At 45.6% G+C, this 24,272-nt stretch overlaps 1 protein-coding gene across 1 annotated transcript; it reads right to left on the minus strand.

Moving 5' to 3' along the window:
* Positions 1 to 1,620: 1,620 nt before the first annotated feature.
* LOC144158275 (uncharacterized) lies at positions 1,621 to 23,806 on the minus strand. The gene is made up of 4 exons (XM_077689064.1): positions 23,748 to 23,806; positions 22,048 to 22,126; positions 13,439 to 13,562; positions 1,621 to 9,109 (listed from the first exon to the last, which is right to left on the minus strand). Exon 4 carries the CDS (start codon positions 8,986 to 8,988, stop codon positions 7,723 to 7,725), a length of 1,266 nt encoding a protein of 421 aa, XP_077545190.1. The 5' UTR covers positions 8,989 to 9,109; positions 13,439 to 13,562; positions 22,048 to 22,126; positions 23,748 to 23,806; the 3' UTR covers positions 1,621 to 7,722.
* Positions 23,807 to 24,272: the final 466 nt, after the last annotated feature.

The raw sequence follows: 24,272 nt of genomic DNA on the forward strand, positions 1-24,272 counted from the left end.
GCCGTTCGTTTGGAGGAAGAAGAGCAAGAATCGAAGCATTGGCCCGAACACAAGCGTGAATGGGTGCAAAAACAACGGAAAGCTGCTGACACCGCCGTCACCGCCTCAAGTTTAGCTGGTGGAGTAGTGGCGAATCCCTACCCGGTCAGCAGCAAATTGCCCGCTTGGAACGCCGGCGTGAGCCATTATCACTTTTTCAGAGGGCGTTCAGGGGATATTTTCCATGGCGTCTGTCACTTCTAAGCACGCGCACATGACTGGTGGCCGGTTTATGCGTACGCAGGTTTGTAGTGGAGAATAGTGGGAGGGAGGAGGAAGGCGTGCCCACGTAGCCACAGGTTTCATGCCCGTTCTGTAGGATGGCATGTCTCTTGTGGTGGTGCGAGATTTAAACGCGGTCGTTAAACAGCCAAATGGGACCTGTCCGGAGTCCTTAGTGGTAGAGCGGATTGGGTTTGTGTGTTATCCTATGTTCAGATTACCGACGCAAAACCCCTTTTCCCATCTATGGACGTAAAAAAATGCCATGTCACGCAGTTCGGTTGCCTGAGGCGTGAGATGACGTAATTCTTTAAAGTTACAACAGTTGCGGCAACAGTCTAAATCTGGCGTTACACAAACAGTAATATGCTTACGACGAGGGAGGGGCACAGGCTGGTCTATCTGCAGGAACAAAGCTTGGATCCGTAAGAGCTTCATTCGTATAATTGGCTTGGAAATATGCTCCATCGCAAATCACGATAAACATGTTTTGTTTCGTGAACTCCATAGACTGCGTCCAGCTTTGCAGGTCATCCTTCTTCACAGAGTGGAAAGGCACTAATTTTTTTTTGCAAAAGCCACATTAGCCTCACATTTAGAAAATTACCTTCTTGTGGCTGGTAGTTGAAAGAGCAAAACAAAACTGAACGTAATGTTTGCTCCGATTCTGCGTAAGTGCTTAGTGCAGCCTGTGTGTTGTCATCTGGTTGCTGGCATTTCAAAGGCAACAGGGTGATGACACTGCTGCCATGCAGCCGAGCCAAACTACAACTGCTAAAAAACTAATGTTCTTGGCATCAAATGCAAACCAATTTCAAACTCCCCTTCTGGGGTCTTGAGAGTTTTTACCATTGCCAAAGTTCTTGAACTGTTGTGAGCTGCAATAAAAGTCTGTGGTCACTTCGGTTAATGCACAGTTAATGTTGGGCAGGGAGCTCTTTTACAGAAAATTGGCATATGGCTACACTCCCAGGTTTCTCTTTATGAGGCACTGCTTCTCCATTATTATCAATTCCAGCACTAATGCTTCTTTCAGAAGTTGCGCAATTGCTTGTTTCAAGCCACTGTGCCATTAGCAGCAATGACACTTATACATCGCCATGAGGCAGACGTATGTCATTTGTTCGGGGGAAGACCGCGAATTGAAGGGGTGTCAGTGCAAACACAAGCGGGAATTGGCATGAAAATAGAAAGTCACTGCCACGAAACCTGCAGCTGAAACCACACCCACCTCAAGCTCCAAAGTACACAAAAAAATGGGGACAAAGAGGAGCGACACACTCAAGCGCTTACTCGCAACTACCGGTTCATCGAAAAAAAATTTATACATTTCATTTCATTTATTTCCACAGTAAGGGCCCTGAGGGCATTACATAACGGGGGGTGGGGCGTGCAGAAACGTACGACGCAACGTTATGAAAAAAAGATTAGAAGGCAACAAATAAGAAAAAAAGAACAAATAAAAAAGGTAGAGCAATAATAGCAGCAAATACAAACTTACACTACAAAAATACAGTTCAAAAGTGGAAAAGAAAAGAAACACATGAGGCACATGTCATGCGCATGTATTGTGGAACATGGTTGAGCAATTTTTCACGGAATAATTGGCGGTCTGCACATGAGGCTGCTGTATCGGGCAAACGGTTCCGTAGGATTATTGCTTGAGGGAAGAATGAGTTGAGCATTGATGAAGTACGGCTGGGTAGTCGTGCTATGGCGTTTCTGTGGCTCGTACGGGACGAGGTTCAATGTGGCAATTTTAAGTGAGGGTGTCTGCATTTCGGGTGATAATAAAAGGCATGAAGGCAGAGGCGTAATATGATCCGGCGTGGCTCAAGTTAATGCAGGTCCGAAGATTGCTTTAGTGCAGTGATGCTGGTGTTAGTGCAGTACTGTGAGCAGATAAAGTGGGCGGCATGATTCTGTACGGCTTCTAACTTGTGGGTGAGGTATGCCTGTGAGGGATGCCAAATTGATAATGCATATTCCAATTTTGGTCATACGAACGTTAGGTTGGCTAGTTTTTTTACGTCCGGAGATGAAAGTTTTAGACTGGTGTAGGCAGCCGAGCGTGCGCGCGGCGTCTGAGCAAATGGTTTGTATGTGTAATGTCAATGACATGGATGGTGAGAGATGAACTCAGAGGTATTTGTGGATGCTCCAGCGGCAATGGGGAACGAGTTAATTCTGTAGGAGAACTGTGTCACAGACGGAGGGAATCGGCAGTGTGTAGTAGCCTTGTGCACCAGACCAAGTGCAAATTTTCAGAGGAAGTGAAGGACCGACGTGACAGAAAATGTGATGTAGTCCCGTTCGTCCATAAAATGGCGCACGGTTTGAAGAATGTGGGGTCCCGATACGGCGTAAGGGTGTTGCTCTCTGCAAAAACAAAAGTTGGCAGTCTCTGCCGCAGTGTTAATAACAAGGATCGTCCTAGAAATGGGAGGAACGAGTGTGGCTACGTCACCTATGTGCAGCCTTTTGTTTGTTGTGTGACTGGCGTCGTTTAAGAATTCCGCTATCATGTAAGTCTGTGTATGTGGGCCAGACTGGACACTGTCTAAACGTCTGTCTGAAAGAGCATGCTTCCACTATGACAAATACCACTGGCGCCAATTTTCCTGCGGATTGTAAAAAGTGTGGGTGTCACCATTTGTTTGATGATACAGTGGTGCTGCAGAGGCATAATGATCAGATTGTCAGAAAACTGGTCGAGGTCTACTTTATCAAGAGACATAATAACAAGTGTGTAAGCAAATCATCTATCACTCTTCACGGGAAAGCGAACACGCTAATCAGCACCCTGTTTGTCCAATCTACGATTTGTGTTCATGTGTAAATTTTGTGTTTTAATAAACCGGTAGTTTCTAGTAAGCGCTTGTGGGTGTCACTCCTCTCTGTCTCCGATTATTGTGCGCTTTGAAGTTTTGAATCATGCAAGAACTAGCCCAACTTGCAGTATTGCTCAAGCTCCACCCCATCGTGTAGCTGCAAATTTCTCCCGGATGAAAAGCAACTTCCTCACTTGGAACGCCAACGGGAGCTAATAACAATAATATATAAATTCACTAGAGCAAAACCAACCACAGCTACAGTTTCACTGGCGTTCCATCTTCGGAGTTAAAGAGCACTGAATTTTTCGTCAAAGGAAATATCTGCCTTGAAGCCTTAAATTGCAACTTGCACCCTGCCGAGTTGTTACCCTTTAAAAAGTGGATTTCACCAGGAAAACCGGTCAAATAATCACTGCAGCTACGATGCTAGAGCACAGAATTTCTAGGGAATCATTTTTTCGTTTGGGCACACTTTCCTTTAAAAACCTGTTCAGAGACAACAAGCAGGTTTTCACCAGCGCCTACTCTTTTAAGGGTAACAAGGTTCTATCTGTTGTATTAGGTTTTAGATGCGACTGCATCTCATTCACTCGCCTTGTCCCTCCATACGGCGTTGTCCATCCACACCCCTCCCCCATTCTCCTCGCCGCGCGAGCTGCGCTCCCCGCCGCTCACCCCGTCTCCTCTCCGATAGCGAACACTCTCTCGCGAGGGGCATTGGTTTGGATTCGATTGGGTTGGCTTGGCTTGGATTGGATTAAAGTGGATTGTGTTGCGTCATAGCCGCGCCACGTTGAGTCATAGCCACGGTCGTTCCAGAACCGGCGTTCCGATTTCCATTGATGCGTTGAATGGAGCCTAATAATTCTGCTATCGCCCGCGCAACCATAACAAGCACCGATCACTGTGATAACAGGAATGCTAGCACCACTGAAGACAAGGCTGCGAAGCGGCGTGAACGTGATGCTGAACGCAAACGTTTGAAGCGAGCAGCCGATTCCGAACTTCGTAAACGTGATACCGAACGCAAACGGTTGAAGCAAGCAGCCGATGCTGAACTTCGTCAACGTGAAGCCGCTGCCATACGCGAGAAGCGAGCGGCCGCCAACGCCAAAGCCTACGCTAGTGCCCCAAGATGCGTCGCATGTCCACAGGGTTGCCCTCGAGGGAAGGTGGGGTAATTTTTCACACGATCTTCTTAGAGCAGGGGTCGGCAACCTGCAGCCCGCGGGGAAGCATTATGCGGCCCCCGCCACGTCAAAACCGCCCTTTCCTCGCAACTTCATCTCTAGCTGAAGGCTGACATGGCAATTTCCACATCAAATAGGATTAGAAAGGAACAAAAAAAGATTGCTTCCAGCTGGCAATGGCTCCATCTTCACACTTAGCCAGGTAAGGCCTTTACTTCCTTTGTTTGCACCGGTCGCAAAAAGAACCCCGTCCCCCGCTCCGATTTGCCTCCTGGCTCCTGCAGTCGACTTCACACAACAAGCTAGAAATATTAATCGGTGCTAAAACAGGGACGAAGAAGAAACATGTAACACACAACACAGTGCCGAACTTCCAACTAGAATTTAATAGATTATTTTTTCGAGCATAACGTACCAACTCGCCCACATCAACCTTTTGTTACTTCACACAACAAGCCCCTCTGCCTCAAAAAGTTGCCGACCCCTGCCTTTGGGGGCTTTTTTCAGGTCCGTGAATGCTCCTTTTGTGCAAAATATTTGAAGCAACGCTTTCTATGCCTGTAAAACCATCCATCACCAGAACGCTTTGCAGGAAAGCCAACTTTATGCACAATGGGTTTCACAAAATGATGATGATGAGTAAAGGCAAATCAAGTGCATAAAGAGCACTTCCCGTGGTAGGAATCGAACCTGCGTTCCTTTTGATATGAAGCAGATATCTACCCGGGTATGCCATTCTGACTTTTTTTGTTTTCAACATGGTATTTATTGCACTACGTGTGAATCTAGGAAACGATATTTACAACACATATTTACAACTACGTACACATACAAATGAGTTCATTGCAAGCTGAAAAACAAAACTAAACAATGAATAATTATGTACACAGTTTAAAATCAGGGCAACATTGAACTAATAAGAAGGGTAGACCAATCAGGGCGAGAATCATTTTGGTCATAAACGTCTTTAAGATTGATGATCATATGGCAGAACCGGGCTCTGGAAGAAACCATAGGCTCAGCATGCCTATCCAGCATTTACGTTTTCCATAAACTATGCAGAGTGATTAAAAAAACAATGATACAGTACATCACCACCTGCAGGTGATACGAGATATTCAGTTCAATTCAGTTTATTGTAGCCGATAACAAAGACACAGTGCATGGGGATTGATATTACAGAAAGAGGTCCCGAAGTGTGGCACTGCGGTATTATTACCTCTTGTGGTATTATTATATAATACAGTATTATTATATAAGTACTAGCACTCACAAGAGATGAAAGTTACAAACGAATTAATGCGAAGATTATTGCAACATTACACAAAACTCACAGAATTCGAAGCAGTTTGTATTTAACGCCAAGCTTGCTTGGTCTGACTGATGGACAGACGCGATACACATAATTGAATGACAATACAAAGTCTAGCGCATCAACGATCAAAGTCCACAACCCCAACAACAGAAAACGAATTACTCAGGAGATCGCTGAGCATTTTAACTATTGCTATAGTTCGACAAAGGAAAGTTTGATTTCTTGTAGCAGACCCGCCGCGGTGGCTCAGTGGCTAAGGCGTTGCGCTGCTGAGCACAAGGTCGCGGGTTCGATTCCCGGCCGCAGCGGCCGCTTTTCTGATGGAGGCGAAAAGCAAAAACGCCCGTGTGTACGAGATTTCGGCGCACGATAAAGATCCCCAGGTGGTCCAAATTAATCCGGAGCCCTCCACTACGGCACGCCTCATTGTCTGCGTTGCATCGGCGCATTAAACCCCACAATCAATCAATCAATTTCTTGTAGCACAACATTAAATAGATATCACTAGCACAGTGATTATCATATAAGGTAGTCTCATAACAAATAAGTCCTAAAAGCCCTTCCAAAAGAGTGTAGAAATTGGGCCCCTCAATGTTCCCCCCATGCATGGCCAAGGTATGGTTGTGAGCAAATCTTTAAAGGAGCACTGTCACCAATTTTCGGCGTTAATATTATTGCACAGTTCGCTTCCTTCACTCAACAGAATACCCTGGCTGAAATATGAGCGGCCTGCGACGCACAGAACATAGCTCAATTGGATCTCATTTATCGCGCCGACAGAGCAGCACACGCAGCGGCACTCAGCAAATGGACACCATCACTCCAGGAGAGGAAAAAGAAGTAACACTACAGCGCTCGTCAAAAACTTGTGACGTCACTTCATGCGCGCGGCCCCACGAGCGGCGAGCGGGCGCAACACCCTCTCAAGCGGGCGCCGGTGACGTTCGCACAAAGCGGTAAGGTCAGGCAGGGAGTCTGTCATATGCGCCATTCGGGATGAAAGCGCGGGAATTTGAAACAAACGATTTTCAGGCCGTTCAATGTAATGAACTATCGCGAGCTGAAGTATTTGAAGTGCTGTTTCAGGTTGGCCAGACCATTAAGCATCGATAAAAGCAATAAAAGTGTAACATAAAATTTTCGTGTCAGTGCTCCTTTAAGCAATGCATGCAAACCACTGTACACACACAAGTGTGTAATCTTTTATAGTGCAATGTTTGCCAGTGCAAATCTTTCACAATCTTTTTTGTGACTGCATCGGCGCCGTTACTCGCCAATGCTTGTTTCTAGGCCACTTTTCTGATCAGGGTTCGTACGGGAATCAAAACCAAAAATTCAAGGGTTTTCAACGAATTTCAAGGACCAGAAAACACATTTTCAAGGTCCGCATCTCATGTTTTATCTGGGATTATTTATAACTTTTTCAACAAAATGCGATATTTTGATATTGCCGAATACCTAAGAACAGTAATGCCCATTCAGATAGGCGCTATGGGTTCATGAATGCTCTCCCAGCTTTTTTTTTTTCATAGTTTATATTTAGAGGTTTTTCTTTTTTCTTTGTGTTTTGCTGAGGCTGTTTGATTTAAAAACTTAATGTTGCCTGCATCTCCTGCTTCGTCAGCAAGAGTATCAGCTGAAATTAACTCAGCAACTGTTGCTGCAAGGCAGGATGAACTATGTACACGTCCACCATTTGCACGTAAAAGCAAACGCAGATGGAGCGTATGAGGCACAGCAAACATGCATAGAAAGGCCTTCCACAGACTAGATGGAACATGCAAGATAGAGAACAGAAGCCGGCTTTCACGGGATTGTATCGTGATATGAATTCTATTGAGGGGTGCTGCTCCCAATGTTGCCGCGTAATAATGAGAATCCACAACTTGTAATTTCACGCAATACACTGAAACTTGATTGTTAGAATGTTTCTTTACATTTTTAACACCTAAAATTCACGACGTTCACTTTAAAAGATAGGGCCATTTGTTATCTCCAGAAAAATCAAGGGTTTTCAAGGACCCTTTAAAAATTCCAGGACTTTCCAGGCCTTGAAATTGACGCTTCTAAATTCAAGGGTTATCAAGGTTTTCAAGGGCCTGTGCGAACCTTGTCTGTCAAGTTAGGAAGTGAGCTTTTCGCTGGTATGCATTCTTTCATGTTTTAAATATGAGCGCTTGTGAGCAAACATCTTCTGACATGTTCTGCACCTATAAAATCTCTTGCTAGAATGCAACCGTTCATGAGAAACCAAGTTTCCCTTCGCTGTAAAAGTTTTCTCACAAGTGCTACATGCGTAAGGCCTCTCACCAGAGTGCCATTTTTCATGGTTAACCAGCTGGTATCTACAAATAAAGCTCTTCTGACAGATACTACAGTGATAAGGCCTCTTGCCAGAGTGCACTGTTTCATGCCTGTCCAGGTGGGCTTTTTGAGTAAAAGTATTTGGACAGAAGCTACACATGTATGGCCTCTCGCCTGAGTGCACCCTTTCATGCCTAACCAGAGCGTTTTTTTTATTAAAGCTCTTGTGACAGATGCTACACATGTAAGGCTTTTCGCCTGAGTGCAACCTTTCATGCGCGACAAGGCTGCGTTTTTGGTTAAAGCTCTTCTGACAGATGCTACACATGTAATGCTTTTCGCCTGAGTGCAACCTTTCATGAGCAACAAGGCTGCGTTTTTGGTTAAAGCTCTTCTGACAGATGCTACACATGTAAGGCTTTTCGCTTGAGTGCAACCTTTCATGAGCGACAAGGCTGCGTTTTTGGTTAAAACTCTTCTGACAGATGCTACACATGTAAGGCTTTTCAAGGGATTGTGATGTTTCATTAACATGCAGACAACCTTTTTCAGAAAACGTCTCCTGGCAGATCCTACACACATAGGGCTTGTTGCCAGAGTGAAATCTTTCATGAGCGACCAGTTCGCATTTTTCCTTAAAACTTTTTGGACAGATTTTACACACATACGGCCTTTCACTGAAGTGCACTTTTTCATGCGCAACCAGGATACTTTTATTAGCAAAAGTCTTTTGACAGAGTCTACATACATAAGGCCTCTCTCCAGAGTGACATCTTTCATGAATAACAAGGCTCCCTTTTCTACCAAAGCATTTCTGACAGGTGCTACACACATAAGGCCTGTTGCCAGAGTGCAATCTTTCATGAGCTACCAGGTTACCTCTTTGAGTAAACCTCTTTTGACAGATGCAACACACATAAGGTCTCTCACCAGAGTGCATTCTTTCATGACAAACCAGTTGGGATCTACAAGTGAAGCTCTTACTACAAGTGCTACACATGTGTGGCTTCTTGCTAGTGTGCACTCTCATGTGGTCGTCCAGGCTGCGTTTTTTATAGAAGGGTTTGTTGCAAACAGTGCACATGTAGAAACTTTCGGTGGCACACTTTTCCCGATGAGTTGTCTGGTAGTTGTGTTGTTTGCACGACGTGCAGGAATAGAGCTTCTCTCTAAACTGCAACTTCTTGCTGTCAGAGGAAAACCTCCTTGTGGGGAAAATGAGACACAAAATTAGAAAAAAATTGTGCGATTATAATGCAAAAAAAGGTTAATGACAAGTGCTTAACCTAACAAACCAGTGTTGCATGAAAAAATGCCTAGAGTTCACGGAAACACTCCCAAGTACACAGAGCAGAGAAGGCCCAAGGTGTTGGAAAATTTATCAAGCATTTCACAACCAAGCTTCCATTCAGAGTCACAGTAAAGAAAGCCGGCAGCAGGTCCCACACTTAAAGGTCACATACAATTCCACTATTTAAATTTTTATGAAGCAACAGTAAGCACTAATCAGGCCACCATACACGAGAAAAACACCAAGTAATCTTTGTAACAGAATAGTCACTTTGCACATATATGGCTCCATAGAAATAAATTGCCATGAGTTCCAGAAAACAGCCTGTTTTACATATGCACCGAGCAGCCAAAGCTGTCCAACCTAGAGTGATTTCAGGTTTAACATTAGCATCTACACGTCTCGTATGAGTCATGATATATAAAACAGATGTAAGAACTTTACATGAGAGAAGTTTAGTAGAGTGCCAACCATAAAGTGCTACTGTGGATCATTTTGTTGCCATCGTGTGACGAGGGAGAAACCTAGTTTCTGGAATTCGTAACATGAAACAAATGCTGCTCAAGTAATCCTGTACTGTCAGTGGCTTGGCAGTGAAGCCATGCCTTTAAAAATATTTACCCTATTCATAATAAGTGAAAACTTGTGATACATGTGGGTAAAAATGTACATTTGCACAAGCCTATTTAGTATGGATCTGAATCGCAAAAAGGAGCATGACATTATTTAATAAAATACCGCCCACCAAGGATGATGTGCAAAACAAAGTTAGGGTAAAAAAAATTCGGTTCAAGTTTAACAGAGCCAGAAAGGTAAAAGGTAAGGGGAACCTAAAATTTTCCTCACATTGCAAGAATTTATGCGCATGTTTTTCCGTTGAGCAGTGAAACTGTGTATGTGGGTTGGTATGGCAACATGGCCAAAGAAGACCCTAGGGCAAAGAACGTGCCGACGCTCATTCTGCAGGCATTTGGAAGTTAAGCCTTCGTAGTGGTCTATGCACTCAGTGACGACCCCCAAGAGTTTGGCATGTGGAAGCGAAAAGTACAGCTTCTTAGAGTCTAAAGAGAAACCACACAGGCTAACAGGGTGGTACTGTTTAAGGTAGTCACATGCCTTAGTAAGGCTTCCAATGAGAAAACGGCTGTGAATTACTGTGCTGAATGTAATCTGTGCAAAAGCTGGCCTACTGGACACTGAGAAGAGCCCTTTTTGAACACGATTGGCAAAGCAATCACCCGCTGCTCGGAGGGACCTTATGCAACACCACTCCATCTGCTACCAAAAAGACCAATAACTGGTAAACTTTGGGAGATTACCCTGCTCACAAAGCCCCCACCATCCATGATGGGTATTATCCCTCAATAGATTTCTGCTTTACCTATCTAGAGAACATTCTGGTCTTCTCCCGCAATAAAGAGGACCACTGCCAGCACCTTTGCCAACTTTTCTAGCGTGTTAACAATCACGGCGTCTTGACAATCAGCACGTTCACATACAACATCCAACAGAGCCCGCTCAGTGCCCCCTTCATCACCTTCCTCAGCTATCAAATCTAAAACGGCAGTGTAGTAGACACAGACACGAGGAAAAGAAGATGACAGGGTAACCCTGTACTCCCAACTAATTTTGTTGAAACCAAACTCGCCCAAATGATGATCGCCTTTTCATCAAATCAGGTCAGAAACAACTATACCCTTGACTGAGTGCATTCTGACCCTGCAAAACTATCCTCAACCTACCACTGCAAACAACTGCCGCCGTTCTCTTGGCATGCTCAATTTCTATCTGCTTCATACCTAAAGCAGCCACATTATCAGGTCTCTCTTCAAGACACACTGGCTGGCCTATGAAGCAAGCAATCTGTCACTTGGACATTAGCTTTACTACAGGCATTCAAATACTGAAAATCTGCCTTCTGCAATTCGCACTGCTCTCTCATCCTTAGCCAGATGCTCCCTAGGGATTGTTCACCAACGCCTCTAGCACTGCCGTCACCACCTCCCTCACCGTCACCACCTCCCTCATGAACCATCTGGTCAAATCTAGCCCCTGTTGACGTTCTTTTCCAAGAAACTCTCCACTCTCAAGCACCAAGGTTCACTCGCCCTATAGCAGCTCCACCTACAACTCTGGCCCCAATGGAAATGACCTGGCCACATTCAGGGGGTCTACCAATTCTACTTTTCAAAACTCCCCTACTTATCCTGGTTTTCCTTGACGATTCAAAGCACAAAACCCTGCTGATAAGCTTGCTCAACGGACACTTTGTGCATAGAAAGTCACTCATCCAGTGGTAGAAAAGATACCAGGCACTTGCATAAACAGCACATGCTGCTTGACTACAATCCCTTGCCTGAAAAGGTTCTTTTACAGTAGATACAGTATTAAAAATGCACAATAACTTATGAGTGCTTACAAACGGAACACCTCTCACTCTTTCAGAAACTTGATTTTGTGCTGCAGCAAGAAGCCTGAAGTTTTACATCTTCCATGAGCTTTTGCATTTTCAATTGAAGTTCTTTTGCAAAAGCAGCAGTTCCCTTCTTTAACACATGCCACAAATCCAATCATTCCTTTATCATCACCATCATAATCATCATCACCACCATCAACGGCCTATTTATGTCCACTGCAGGACGAAGGCCTCTCCCAGTGACCTACCCCGGATCCTGCCCTGCGCTGCCCGAGTCCATTGTTTGCCCCCAAATTTACCTGTGGTGGTTACCCCTGATGCAACATCGCTGGCGTACAGCCTGGTGCAGCATCATCCTGCTACTTTTATTATCTTGTCCATATTGTGCATAATGTTACCCTGTTCGTCTCTCAGTGCATACGTTGTTTCTGCCAATAGCCAGCTTCCTCTTTGTTGCCTTCAAGCTGCCTCTTGTCTGCACCGTTCCCTCGATAACTGTCATGTTGTACGCATGAATATAATTTATTTTACTTCTACCAATCTTGTCAGCACTGTTAATTCAATTTCATTCACCGTACTAAACAATTTCATGTTATAAGGTTTCACAATAAGTTCCTTTGTTTTCTGCGTTAGTTTTCCTGTTTGTTTCCTGCACGCTGCTTCTCCCACAGATACTGCCGAGTGCAGGGGAATTTTTGACACTGACCCTATGGCAACCATACCCCTACAGGTCGCAGGAGTTCCCCATGGTGGAGGACTGGAGTGATGGCGTGGCGTGGGAGAATTAGCACGGCTTGTAGGTACTGGGGACAGGCGTCATCAGAGGCTGGTGGTATCTGTTGCTTCATAATTGGCTGGCTGTGCTGCCTGCTCATGTAAAAATGCAGGGAGACAGCGAGTAATGTTCCGCAAACCCATTGCAAACCATGAAAAAAGCTGAGGACCTCACAGCTGGCGCCACTGACGAAACCGGGAAATGTAGCCACATGTTGATGTGAGATATGCACTCAAGCTAGTGACAGGGCTTCAAAAGTGGTAGTAGGCAGTAACCGGGCATGGCCGGCAAGGCATTTTGTAGTACTCAAATGGGGACTGGTGACTCAAACGTTGGAAGGAAATAGCTGCCACCAAATTGTCGTGGTAGTCATTCTACCGATCTATGCAACTCTGCCCGGACAAGACTCAGCAAGCTCAGGAGGGAGAGGCTCCTACTGGATGGTGAATCAGTTGCACCCATTACACCAGTAACAATATATTGCAGTCTGTGGAACAAACTTTTAGATCTTAATCAGCATTGTGTGTAGTTTCCCCTTGTTTCCCCTTTAGCAGTCCCCAATTCTCATAAATGTGAACCAATTAGCTCAAATCACCACCTTAGTCTGCACTTCGTTATGATGTGATTAAGCTGGATACGTGGATGATGGCTTTTGCCAATTTTGGTGCTAAAAGCATTGCCTGTAAGATGACCATATTGATACGTGGGAGCAGACGTGAAAAGATATATTTACAATATTTACAGCAAAAGCTCTGCGACCGTAGGCATTGGCACGGATTGAACTGCCATAGCAAAAGTCTGCTTCTTCCGCCTCTTTATCTGGGATCTGCGAATTATCATTGTGGGCATTGACAATATGACCCTGTAATATTAGGTGCATATATATTGCACCCAGTGTTTCGCAAGCTGTTATTTTAATTTGAACAGAAGCCTTCCCAACTGAATTTGCCAAATTAGATCTATTGCCCTGAGCAAAAGGAATGCCTGTTTTAAGCCTGAGCTTTTGTAGTGTTTTATGTTCCCCAAACAAGATTGCGGGCATTACAGCCTACCTGGTGTTCTCAGAACTTTCGCAGCAGGAGCAGGTGTGAAGACTAGTTTCTGCCACGTCAGCACCATCTCCTGAAGCAGAGAGTTTCTCTGGGGCACGAGCTGGAGTTTTGTCCACATGGCAAGCTGAAAGAAATGAGCGATCAGAGCAGCTAAAGGCAATCACTCTCATACAATCCTGCAGACCGTTCATTGCAATGGCATGAAAGTATGGCTAAAAGAACTATAAAAGCAAACAAATATGGTGACATGTCTCAAGCAGCTATGTTTGCCATTTGTTTTCTCACACGAAAGCAAATGTGCCTCCTTTTGTGTATAAATAGGGTTGTTCAGTTTCGGGTCCAACCCGATTCTAATCAATTTTTACGCCTCAAACAGGAGAATGTTTCAGGAGAATTGAGCTAAATCCGATTTCTCCCTGAATGAACCTTTTCGTAGCGATCTGCACAATCCGGCGCAGATGGTCCGCCATTCTCAACCAGTATATGACTCTACTGCTCATTACTGCAGGCTCGCAAATGTGGTACTGACATTGTTGTGCCTAGCTAATGGAAGCTGTGATGCAAAGAGAACTTTCTCCTGGCTGAGGTATGTTGAAAGATTGGAAGGCCTCAAATGGAGACCATGTTGCACATGGAGATAGTAATGTACGTAAACACGGATGTGTAAAAATGAATAGCCAGCTGTTTGTAAATAAATGGCTCCGTTTCTTGGATGTTATCAAACCTTTTTACAGTCCTCATTACCAATTCATTTCCAAACGCCAAATTTCAGAGAGTATTTCTACAAAACCCCGACGTTCCCCGATTACCAGCTTGAAACAAACACCACTTTAACGCTTTAAAGTTAATAAGCCCGTGATACCTTCTGATAAAATAAACTGAGTGTATTACTTAGTACATCTCTAGTTTACACCCCACAAAAAACCCACATTTCAGAATGGTTTTGCAAAAAACAATTTCTCCCTGATTGTCAGTTTAAAAAAAACACGATTTTTATCGCAAAATTAAAAAGTATATATAGACCAGAAACCTCACGTGGATCTCATGTCGATCTCACGTGGTCGTTGGCCAGGGAGAGGGCGAGGTGCGTCGACGGAGAAACCACGCAGTCCGAGTCTCTTGTATGGGCAGCGACGGTAGATGTGGTCGGCCTCTCCGCAGTGGTAGCACAGAGGACGGTTATCGGGAGTTCGCCATACGTCCGTCTTCCTCGGCGTCTGGTTTCGGACTACCGGGAGTCGGGCGGGTGACAGTGGGCGGCGGTACGGCGGGGCCTCTTGACGGCGTGTTGGAGCAGGGCGGGGTCGACGAACAGCCGCGGAGTATGTCATAGCTTGTGGCTCTCGGGGTACCTCGGATGGCGTAGAAGTTCCCAACGCTTGTTGCACTTCTTCTCTAATCACGTCGGTGAGGGAAGCGACTTGGGGCTGCGGCGGCGTTGGGAGATGTTTCCGCAGCTCCTCTCTCACTATTGCGCGGATAGTCTCGCGTAGGCTGTCGGCCGGGATCTGCGTGCTGCCAAAGTCGTTCGCATTGGCCGCGCCAACAAAGTTGCGGTCATACTGCTTAGCACGCAAATGGTCCGCTCATTACGGAGTAGTCGGCTCCCGTGTCTACAAGGGTGACTACATCAAAACCGTCGATGGACACCATGACGTCGGATGCCGCCTTCCTCGAGTTCCGGGTGCGTCGGGGCGTCGCATCTCGGCTTGTGCGTGTTGACGGTCGGGCACTGTGCGTCGTCGTGGTCGACGTCTTCTCAGCGGACGTCTCGGTCAGGTCGGGTAAGCGTCGCGGCGTATAGCTGTCGTCGTGTTCGGGAGTCTCGTCAGGGTTAGGTCAAGTCGTCGGGATGACGGCGCGTCGTGAATCACTGTCTTCGGCGCGCCCTTGCGTCGTTGGAGGGTTTCCGGTTTTTCGCTGTAGAGCAACTTCACCTCCAGAAGTTGCTGCTTTTAGTTTCCCCTGCGTGGGCTGGGGGACCTTCCACGGGCGAAGTCAGCGTTGCTACGACGGTTCGGCGATTGATATGTGGTTCGCTCACGTGGTTCGCCTCAAACCGTACTTCGCAAGATGATGAACTCTTGTTGTTGTTTTGTTGTGGCTGTTTGTTCAGACTGTCGTTTTATTTTAGCATCGGGTCGATGCACTCTTAGAGGGGGGGGGTAATGCCGCGAACCATGTACGGGTTTGTTTATTTATTGTTTTTAATGCCTGGCCGCGCCCGGCTCTGTTATCTGTATCCCATGTGAAGCGCGTGTTCCATTCTTTATTTTTATGCCGCACGGGCTATCTCATTCAGATAAGCAGAGTGTTTCGCCCTAACGCCGCTAGCCCAGAATTTTCTTCTGTGATCTACAATGTTCTGGATGTGAATCGACGGTTCCAGAAACTCTCGCGCCAAAAGATAAAAGCCCGCACAGCAGACGCTGCGGCATTCGATTCTGCGACGCTCGCCGACGCATGTACGTCACGTTGTTGACCGCTGCTTCGCTGCCTCTGTATTCTTTTCAGTTGTTAGGGGAGCATAAGTTCGCTCCAATAAACTTGTTTCTTTTCCAAACAACTGCGTCGTCCTTGGCTTCGTGACAATATCAACTTAAACGGCATCCTAACAACTGGCTGCTTGACGTATGAAGCAGATGTCACGTGACATTTCTCAGGCTTAATGTTGAGACTACTTTGTGTTAAGCCTAATAACGGCAAGAGTGCATAGTTGCAGATGAGTACTGGAAAATGCGTACCCCTCAGTTTTAAAGCGAAGCAGGTGGCTTCTCATTGGTCTGATAGTTCGTGTCATTGTAAGCAAAAAAACCACAGCCCAAGAATTGAAGGCAGACGACATGTTTCTTTGCAATCAGGCATACAGCATACAGTTTAAGATTAATTTGAAAAAAAAAATTACGCCCACCTCCCTTCGCGGGAACCCTGGTGTGATGCGACGCTGAGGTGTTTCAAGCGCAAGTGGAGAGCAACCGTCGGCCGAAAGGCTGCCGGAGAGCGGCACACCAGTTATATGTGCAGCACGCCCGAAGGAGAGGAGACCGCGGAGAGAGAGAGAGAGAACTGCACATGTGCAGCACCGCACGTAGCGGCGCCCACCGGCGGAGTGAGAGCGCGCTGGGCCGCACACCCGCAGATTTGAGAGAGTGTGTTCGCTCTCACCTGGGCACGCGCCAACGCATCTGCCGCGGCTATGACGCAACACAATCCAACACAATCCACTTTAATCCAATCCAAACCCAATCTAAGCCAATCCAATTCCATCCAATCGAATCCAATCCAATGCCCCTCGCGAGAGTGTGGAAAGGCTGCGGACAACAACGGACGCACGCAGGAAGGACGGACAACGGACGCACGCAGGAAGGACAGGGCCGCCGCCAAGAGATGCTCTGAGCGTCGCATCTAAAACTACAAGCACAGAAGCCACCTGATGGATTATAAGGCGCCTCCGAACAATTGGAACCCCCCCATTGGGAACAATGGGAACCCCCTCCTTCTAGAGATAAGGTTTGCCACTGCTTTCAAAAATAAGGGTTGACATTATTTGAAGCCCTCATGTGAGAGAGAAAGAAAAAATGACACCATCTTCCCACGTGGGAACCCTGAAGGGATGCAAAGCCGTGGAGTAGTAGTGTGTTAATTGGTTGTTAAAGACACGTGTAGTAGCGTATTAGATGTCTTCTTTATTTATCGAGTAGTGGGGAACATTTTGCGGCTTCTCGTTCTCGAAGTGAGGAATCCACTGTTCGACGCTGGCGTTTCAAAGCGTTGTCACGTTGCCGAACGCCATCTGGATCAGCTACTCGCCGCTGGCGTTTCAAAGCGGCTTCTCGTTTTCGTAGCGAGGAATCCGCTGCTCGACGCTGCCGTTTACAATCGGCGTCGCGAGCTCTCCTCTGTGCAGCCTCGTCTTCGGAGGCACAAGACGAGCCGAGTGGCGAGGAGGAGCGGCAAGGAGGAGAGCGGCATTATCACAGCTGGTTAGGGCTCCTGCGGCGACAGTGTTGCCGGCGTCTTCCTGAGCCGGCGCAAGACGAGCCGAGCGGCGAGGAGAGCGGCGTTATCACAGCTGGCGTGGAGAGGGGGACAGAGAGGAGAGGTGCAGACGCCGGACCACGGAGGGTCGACTAAGAGGTGCTTTGCATCTACAACATTTTTATTGAACTTTATGTGGCTCAGGGGGCGGTTGTGGCCGCTGGCTTGTGTCGGGCGGCGACATTGGCAGCTCTGGTGACCAAAGAAGTTTGTATCTCTGGTCAGAGCTCCCCAGCGCCTCCTCCCACTGCTCACCACAGGAAATTAGGGGAAAGGGATCTTTTTTAGGGCACCCCCAGAAGATGTGAAGAAGAGTGGCAAGGGCGCCACATGCAAAGCATCCTAGGGAAGGTGATAATGAAAGATGGATTCGGTGGAGTAAAGCGGGATTAGAGAAAGTGTTCGACTGAAGGAGACGCCGCGTGTTCTATGGAATTAGTAAGGTTGGCGTGAGCCGGAGGGTGCCTACGGTGGTCGAGGTGGTAATGAACGGTATTTCTTTGTACATAAGAAGTTTATCTCCGGCGAATCTGACCCCCTGAGAAGGCTCGAGGCTTGCCTCGGCTCAGATTGTGCGGGGAGTCGTTTTTGGAAAGCCCGTGCTCTGTTTCCTGTGGCTCGCGTGGTCTATGGGATGTATGTTGTGGAGTATTGGGTTAATGATAAGCTGCCCTTATGTGAGATGCAACAAGCAACTCATTTCAGTTCATTACAAGACTGCCATGGGTAGACCATCTAAATTAAACATTTCCCAAGAGCAGTGCAAATACAATGAGCAACGATGGGTGCAAAATCGTGTAGCTCAACAGTGTCGTAGGCAAAATCTGGCAGCTCTTGCCCAAGACGCCAAGTGCATGCATCACACTAGGGGGACCCAGCAGTTCGTGCCCAAGACACTGAGCACATGCGTCAGGTTTCAGCATGTGTATTGGTTTACAACAGCTTCACTCGACAACCACTTTCGCATGGCAAATGGCGGTATTTTCTGTTTCATGCAAGTCGCAGACTTTTCCATTGTTAACCTCAGAGTACGTCGCACCAGGTTAGGGTTATTTTTAAGCGAACGCTTTCTCTATATTTTCCCATTTTGTGAAAGTGCCGAAACGCACAATATTGCCAACATTGCACTTAATGCACTTGCACTGTTACAGAGCAGACAAGCTAATCGAGTACAACCACCTTCACATATAGATTGGACCTACAATTTCTCTATTATTTGGACAGTTATGAAATACGACTGCATACCTAAGTCAAAAGAAGTCTGGGTGATAGGTGGCGCTGTTTTATTGGCACCTGAAGAATCTTACTGCATCGCTCAAAAGACACAGTAGACTAGTTGGTCACCCTCTATCCTTTGTATCTTTCGGCCCCGCTGCCCTCTTATTTGCACTGAGCACTCAAACTTACACCAAAAACAAAATATATCTTCTGACGGGATATCTCTTGGGAGGAAGAAAAAAACCCATTGTAGATGCTTCCAGTTAACACAGTCTTCAAGCTCGTCATTCATTATCTGCAAGCGCTCTTAATATTTTTGTTCAGCACAAAGGTCGCTTGCTGAATAACGTATGATAATCATGCCAATCAGATAACGAGTGCACCCTCTTGTAACGTAAACAAAATGGTGCACCCTTTGTATAATACTGTATAGCACCTGCTATACAGTGTTAAATTTAAAAAAATGTTTCCTGCACCAATTTTGACAAGACCATTCACACAATTCAACTACTGGGCTTATGTAGAACAGACTAATAGATAAATTTGAAATTACAAATTGAAACATTCCATTCTTTGTAACCTTGATATGGAACCAGTTCACACTGAGACACAATTGTGAGTCTGAGTGCTTTCTTTTTATTTTTGTGGTAAAAATATTGCTCTGTGAGATTTTATTATATATACAGCATTTCTGCAGTTATTGAAGACTCCAACTCAATTTGAGCTTAACCTTCACCACTCACACATCTCATTCGAATATCAACCAAAATATTATACACTACAATAAATTTATTTTATGCGACGCAGCACGTGCCCCCACTCCATAAAGATGTTTACAAAGTCATTTATTTTTATTCCCTGCAAAATTTTTTCTCTAAGCTTTCAGAACAGTTTATCATCCATTGATGTGATTGAGTCGAGACATTTTAAAGCAGTTGTTGGAGCAGCCAAAAGTAGGTTTTGGAGCAGCAAAATCGGCTTTTGGAGCAGCCAGAACGAGCATAAAGATTTGAGAAATATTGCTAGAAGGGAAGGAAAACCACGAGGAGCCCCGGAAACAGCATCCTGGGCACACACAAATGTTTAAACAAGTAAAATGCCTACAGTGCAGATGAGCGCAGTGCAGATTGACTATGACAAAAGCCATGCTAAATTTGTAAATTTTGCGCAACATTTGCCCAAAAAATGAATAAAGCAGGCAATCATGAAGCGTTTTCAGCACTCAGAAACGATCGGCGCGCATGTCAACCGTGCCTGCAAACACGCTAGCACGCCTGCCCGCACGGCACTGCAAGCTGCTCGAACCGGCCCAGAACACGGCAGCAACAGCTTATCGCCGCTCTTCGAAATCAATCTTATTGCGGAAAAGAACTTCCACATGCAAGAAAGTGGATGTTAGTGCGGTGAAAAATTGTGCTATAGACTGTAATTCGCAGTTGTAGAGATAGCGGCGGTCAAATATCCACCGTGATGCTAAGCCTAAAGTTCCCAACACTGAGCAGACCCAAGAAAACCAAGCCGGTTGCGAGCTGTTGGGGGAGCCCCTTCTAAATCTTGCTGCGGACGAGTGCGTTGCGTTTGGGTCTGAAGCAACTGTCTTAACAATATTTCCTTTTGTCTACACTGCTTCTCGTTTCTTTTTTATCGTGAAGTTATTTTATCGTGAAGTTAAAAGTGTGTTAATTTATTTTTGTTATGCTCACAACCAAGTGGAATTTCACCACACTTGGAATTTCACGTGTAAAAGCCAAAACCGCAGTTTCCGAAAACCACGGTTAAAGTTCAGTAATCACGGTTAAACTTAACTGCGGTTACTTCCGCTGTGTAACTATGGTATTAGTGTCTCACAGGCCAGAGAATGGCTTCAAGGGCCTGTCGCAAAAATGGCAGCATTATACGGGTGTCTAAGTCCAAACTCTAGCACCAGGAGTGCAGTGTATGTCATGCAGATAGAGGCTGCGGCTATAACCATTAACCGATTGTTCGTGTTAGACACTGGCCCTTGCAAGTTGTCAGGGTCTTTTTGAGCATTTGGACATTACTACTCCGGTGCCTATGTGCACAAAAGTGACAAGGTAGGAGGGCAAAAAATGCACTGAGAATCATATTCACATTTTTGATGTGCACCAGATAAAATTGAGAGACACCAATTTTCCCTCGACTGCACTGTTACATGCAAAACACCACCAAGTGAACTGCTTTGTCCCCGTTTGGTGTTTGACACCTATGTACACAGAGATTACTGTTCTTGTCACAATGGGCTGCCGAATATATTTCATTGAGCGGTATGGCTTTTTTATCAGAGTATATCCTGTGTAAGTTCAGGCATGAACACCGTGATGTGGTTTTTGACGAGCACCATGCCTCAAAACAAGATACTCCATAAAAAACTTCACCTTTTCATAGTTTGTGTGCAATACAAACTTTTTAAATGACATGTAGCGAGTCGAACAGGCTGTCAATATTCTACCAATTCCTTTAGTTTCAAACCCAAAAGGGTTTGAAACTACAATCTATGCTACAATCTATGAAAATACAATCTATGCCTATTTGTTCAGAAACTATTATTCGTGCTTTAATTGTTGAATTCGGCCTACTCAAGCTTGTGGTTGCCTTTTGCCTCTGGCATTCTCAGCTTATTTGGGCATAATGATAAACTAATATGGAAAGACCGCACCAGTAATGTTTCCTAATTTCATGCTCGATCTGCAGCTGTTTCCAAGATGTGCACCAGTCGAGTGGTCATGACAAGATTCAATGACCCTCAGTGGCTAAGGCGTTGCGCTGCTGAGCACGAGGTCGCGGGTTCGATTCCCGGCCGCGGTGGCCGCTTTTCTGATGGAGGCGAAAAGCAAAAACGCCCGTGTGTACGAGATTTCGGCGCACAATAAAGATCCCCAGGTGGTCAAAATTAATCCGGAGCCTTCCACTACGACGCGCCTCATCGCCTGCGTTGCGTCGGCGCGTTAAACCCCACAATCAATCAAAGATTCAATGACCACACAGCGAAGCCACGCTGGCATGAGAAATCCCAATCTGCTGTTCACATTAAAAGACAAAATTGGGAGGAGTTAAGTTAAAAAATTTCATCAAGGTCAACTCCTTGGCAGCTTTTATTCACCTTGTCCAGTGCACGACCTGGTCACTGTTGCATTGTCATATCAAAAATGCTGTGTCCAACACCATCAACATTCATTTGGGCATTTTCCACTGGAGCTGAGACAGGCATTTCGCATCACTCTGCTGCGCAACTTATGATGGTGAAATGAAATTCTTGGAGGCAAAGCATTCACTTTGAACAGTTTTGCTTAGACTAGCAAGCACACGCTGGCCCAAGAAAAAATATTTCTTGCCTTCATTTGAAGCTTTGGTGCTGTGCAACTTGGTTGGTGTGGGGAGGCCTGTGAAGCCTCCTGCTTCTGAAATGCACGACTGTTCATGCCAAGACAAACAATGGCATGATATTTGTAGAAGTCCATAGTAGGAATGATGCCTGTGCAGCAGTTCTTTAGGGCAGCAGATTTTACAGAGAAGGCCTCACCATGGATTTAGAGGTGCAAGTGCACATATCGTGTGCTTCGCATTCTTCTAATACCCACGACAAAGTGTCCACCATCGGTACATAATTTCAAGGTAGGTCATGGTTGGAGGAATTCATTAGCAGTGGCAAACGTTATACTCGAAACGGAGTACTAATTTTTGGTGGCCACGAGTGCCATCATGTCGCCTGTATAGGCACACAAGTTGTTCGATGGCACCAAACTATGTGTGGAATGCTTGCTGCTATCCAAGTGGAAGAATCGCTATGTTTGCAGATGTTCTTTACTACTTTTGTTTTTGGCTAGATTTTACAAAACCATTGCCATATTTTGCTTTTACTGAGAATTGGGAGACAGGTTTTCTCAGTAAAACGAGCGGTAATTCACAAATGTCTTGTGCAACTGCCAGCATGGCTGGCCATTCACTCGTTGAAGCAGCCTTTGCAGCACTCTCAGAAGTCCGTCGTGGATAATTTTGCAAAAGCAGCTATCATCAATGCTGCCTAGGTAAAATCATGAAGTCATGGATGCAGAAAATTTTAAGGCAGCCTTTAAACCGCCACACAGAAAACAAGTGCAGACATAAACAGAGGACGAGTCAGACAGGACACGCGCCTTGTTCTCGGTTTATTACTGCGCTTGTTTTCTGTGTGGCTATGAACCAATATGCCCAAACATTTTCCCTTCCGAAGAGCCTTTAAACAGTGGTACTGGTTACTTTTCCCTGCCAGCAATTCTTTCATATTTGTGTCCTCGGTCTCAAACTCCTGGATGGTTGCCGGCAGATTACAAATACCCAAAAAGTGCCTCTCATAAGGGCACACACCTTGCTTTTTAAGCAGATCCTATGTGGTAAACTGCTCAACATCTCCCAAAAACATTGTAACGCAGTCATTAAGTGCCTAGGTACAGATCTTCAACACTTCAGTCTCCATGACACAAAAAATGGTTCAGCAAATACTGCTGGAAGACCTCTTGGCAAGGCTTTCATGATGTAATAGCCACCTCCTGGTTGACAAACAAGTTGCAAGCAGTTACCTTAGTGAAGTACGCGACTGATTTTCTGATAATTCTAAATTGAATCTTCCACATCCTCGAAGGCATCACCATTAAACGAGGCAGGAGCATGGGTAACAGTGCATTAGAGCTTGATTGGAGACCGCAAACCTTCAGTTTATTTTGATTTCAGCCATAAGGCCATTATATCTCTCGCCTGAATCTTTTTTGGATCTGTAATCAGTTGCCCAGACCTTAGCGGTGGCCTTGCAGAAGTCTGCCGGTTCAAATGTTGGGCTCTTTGCTGACACACTTCAATTTTCAAATCACATATCAGTTGCACACTTTGTGCAATTTGTGTTCAACACATGAAAAAAATCTTCACACCCTTACAATACCACAGTGCACAAAGCAGGAAGAAATGGTGCAAGAAACGAAAAACAATTTGGTTTTTTTAAACAATGTCGACCACTCCATGATAAAATGCTCACACTAGAAGAAAAAACATCAGCTCTAACCTGGAAATTCCCCTTCTGTTTGTGAGCTCGTGCTGATAAGGAATGTAAGCGAGCACTGTGTACCTGCAAAAAAAATTCATGTTCAGTAATGCCAAGCAGTTAGAGCAGGTTTCGTGTTCGGCAAGACAAGCTGTACACGACAAGACAGAGCAGGTACCTATGGCACTGGTAGTAACAGTGACTTGTGTCTTTTGGCTGCAGGATACATCTTGGCTGGAGGCGGCATCCCCAGACATTGCTAAAACAGCCATCAGGCATCAATGATGTTGCACAGGGTACGCTAAGCTTGCTGTCGGTGTTGTGATTTCTGGAAGCAAGAAACACAATACCAGAAAAAATTAGATACAAACACCAAGAGTACCAGCTGCAATGCTATTGCTAGTCTCATTTCGGGCAGCTAAGTGCATGCACACCAGTTGGCCATCAGACATGCCTTCTGCAAAGAAATGGTTAAACAGAGTGAATTCCTTGTATCCAGAACTCCAGGGCTATGAACCATGCATGCATATTTAGGCCCTCGACCCG

Source organism: Haemaphysalis longicornis, unplaced genomic scaffold (genome assembly GCF_048455015.1).
Source record: "Haemaphysalis longicornis isolate Haplotype H1 unplaced genomic scaffold, Haemaphysalis longicornis Haplotype H1 scaffold_10, whole genome shotgun sequence".
Classification (NCBI taxonomy): Eukaryota; Metazoa; Arthropoda; class Arachnida; order Ixodida; family Ixodidae; genus Haemaphysalis; species Haemaphysalis longicornis.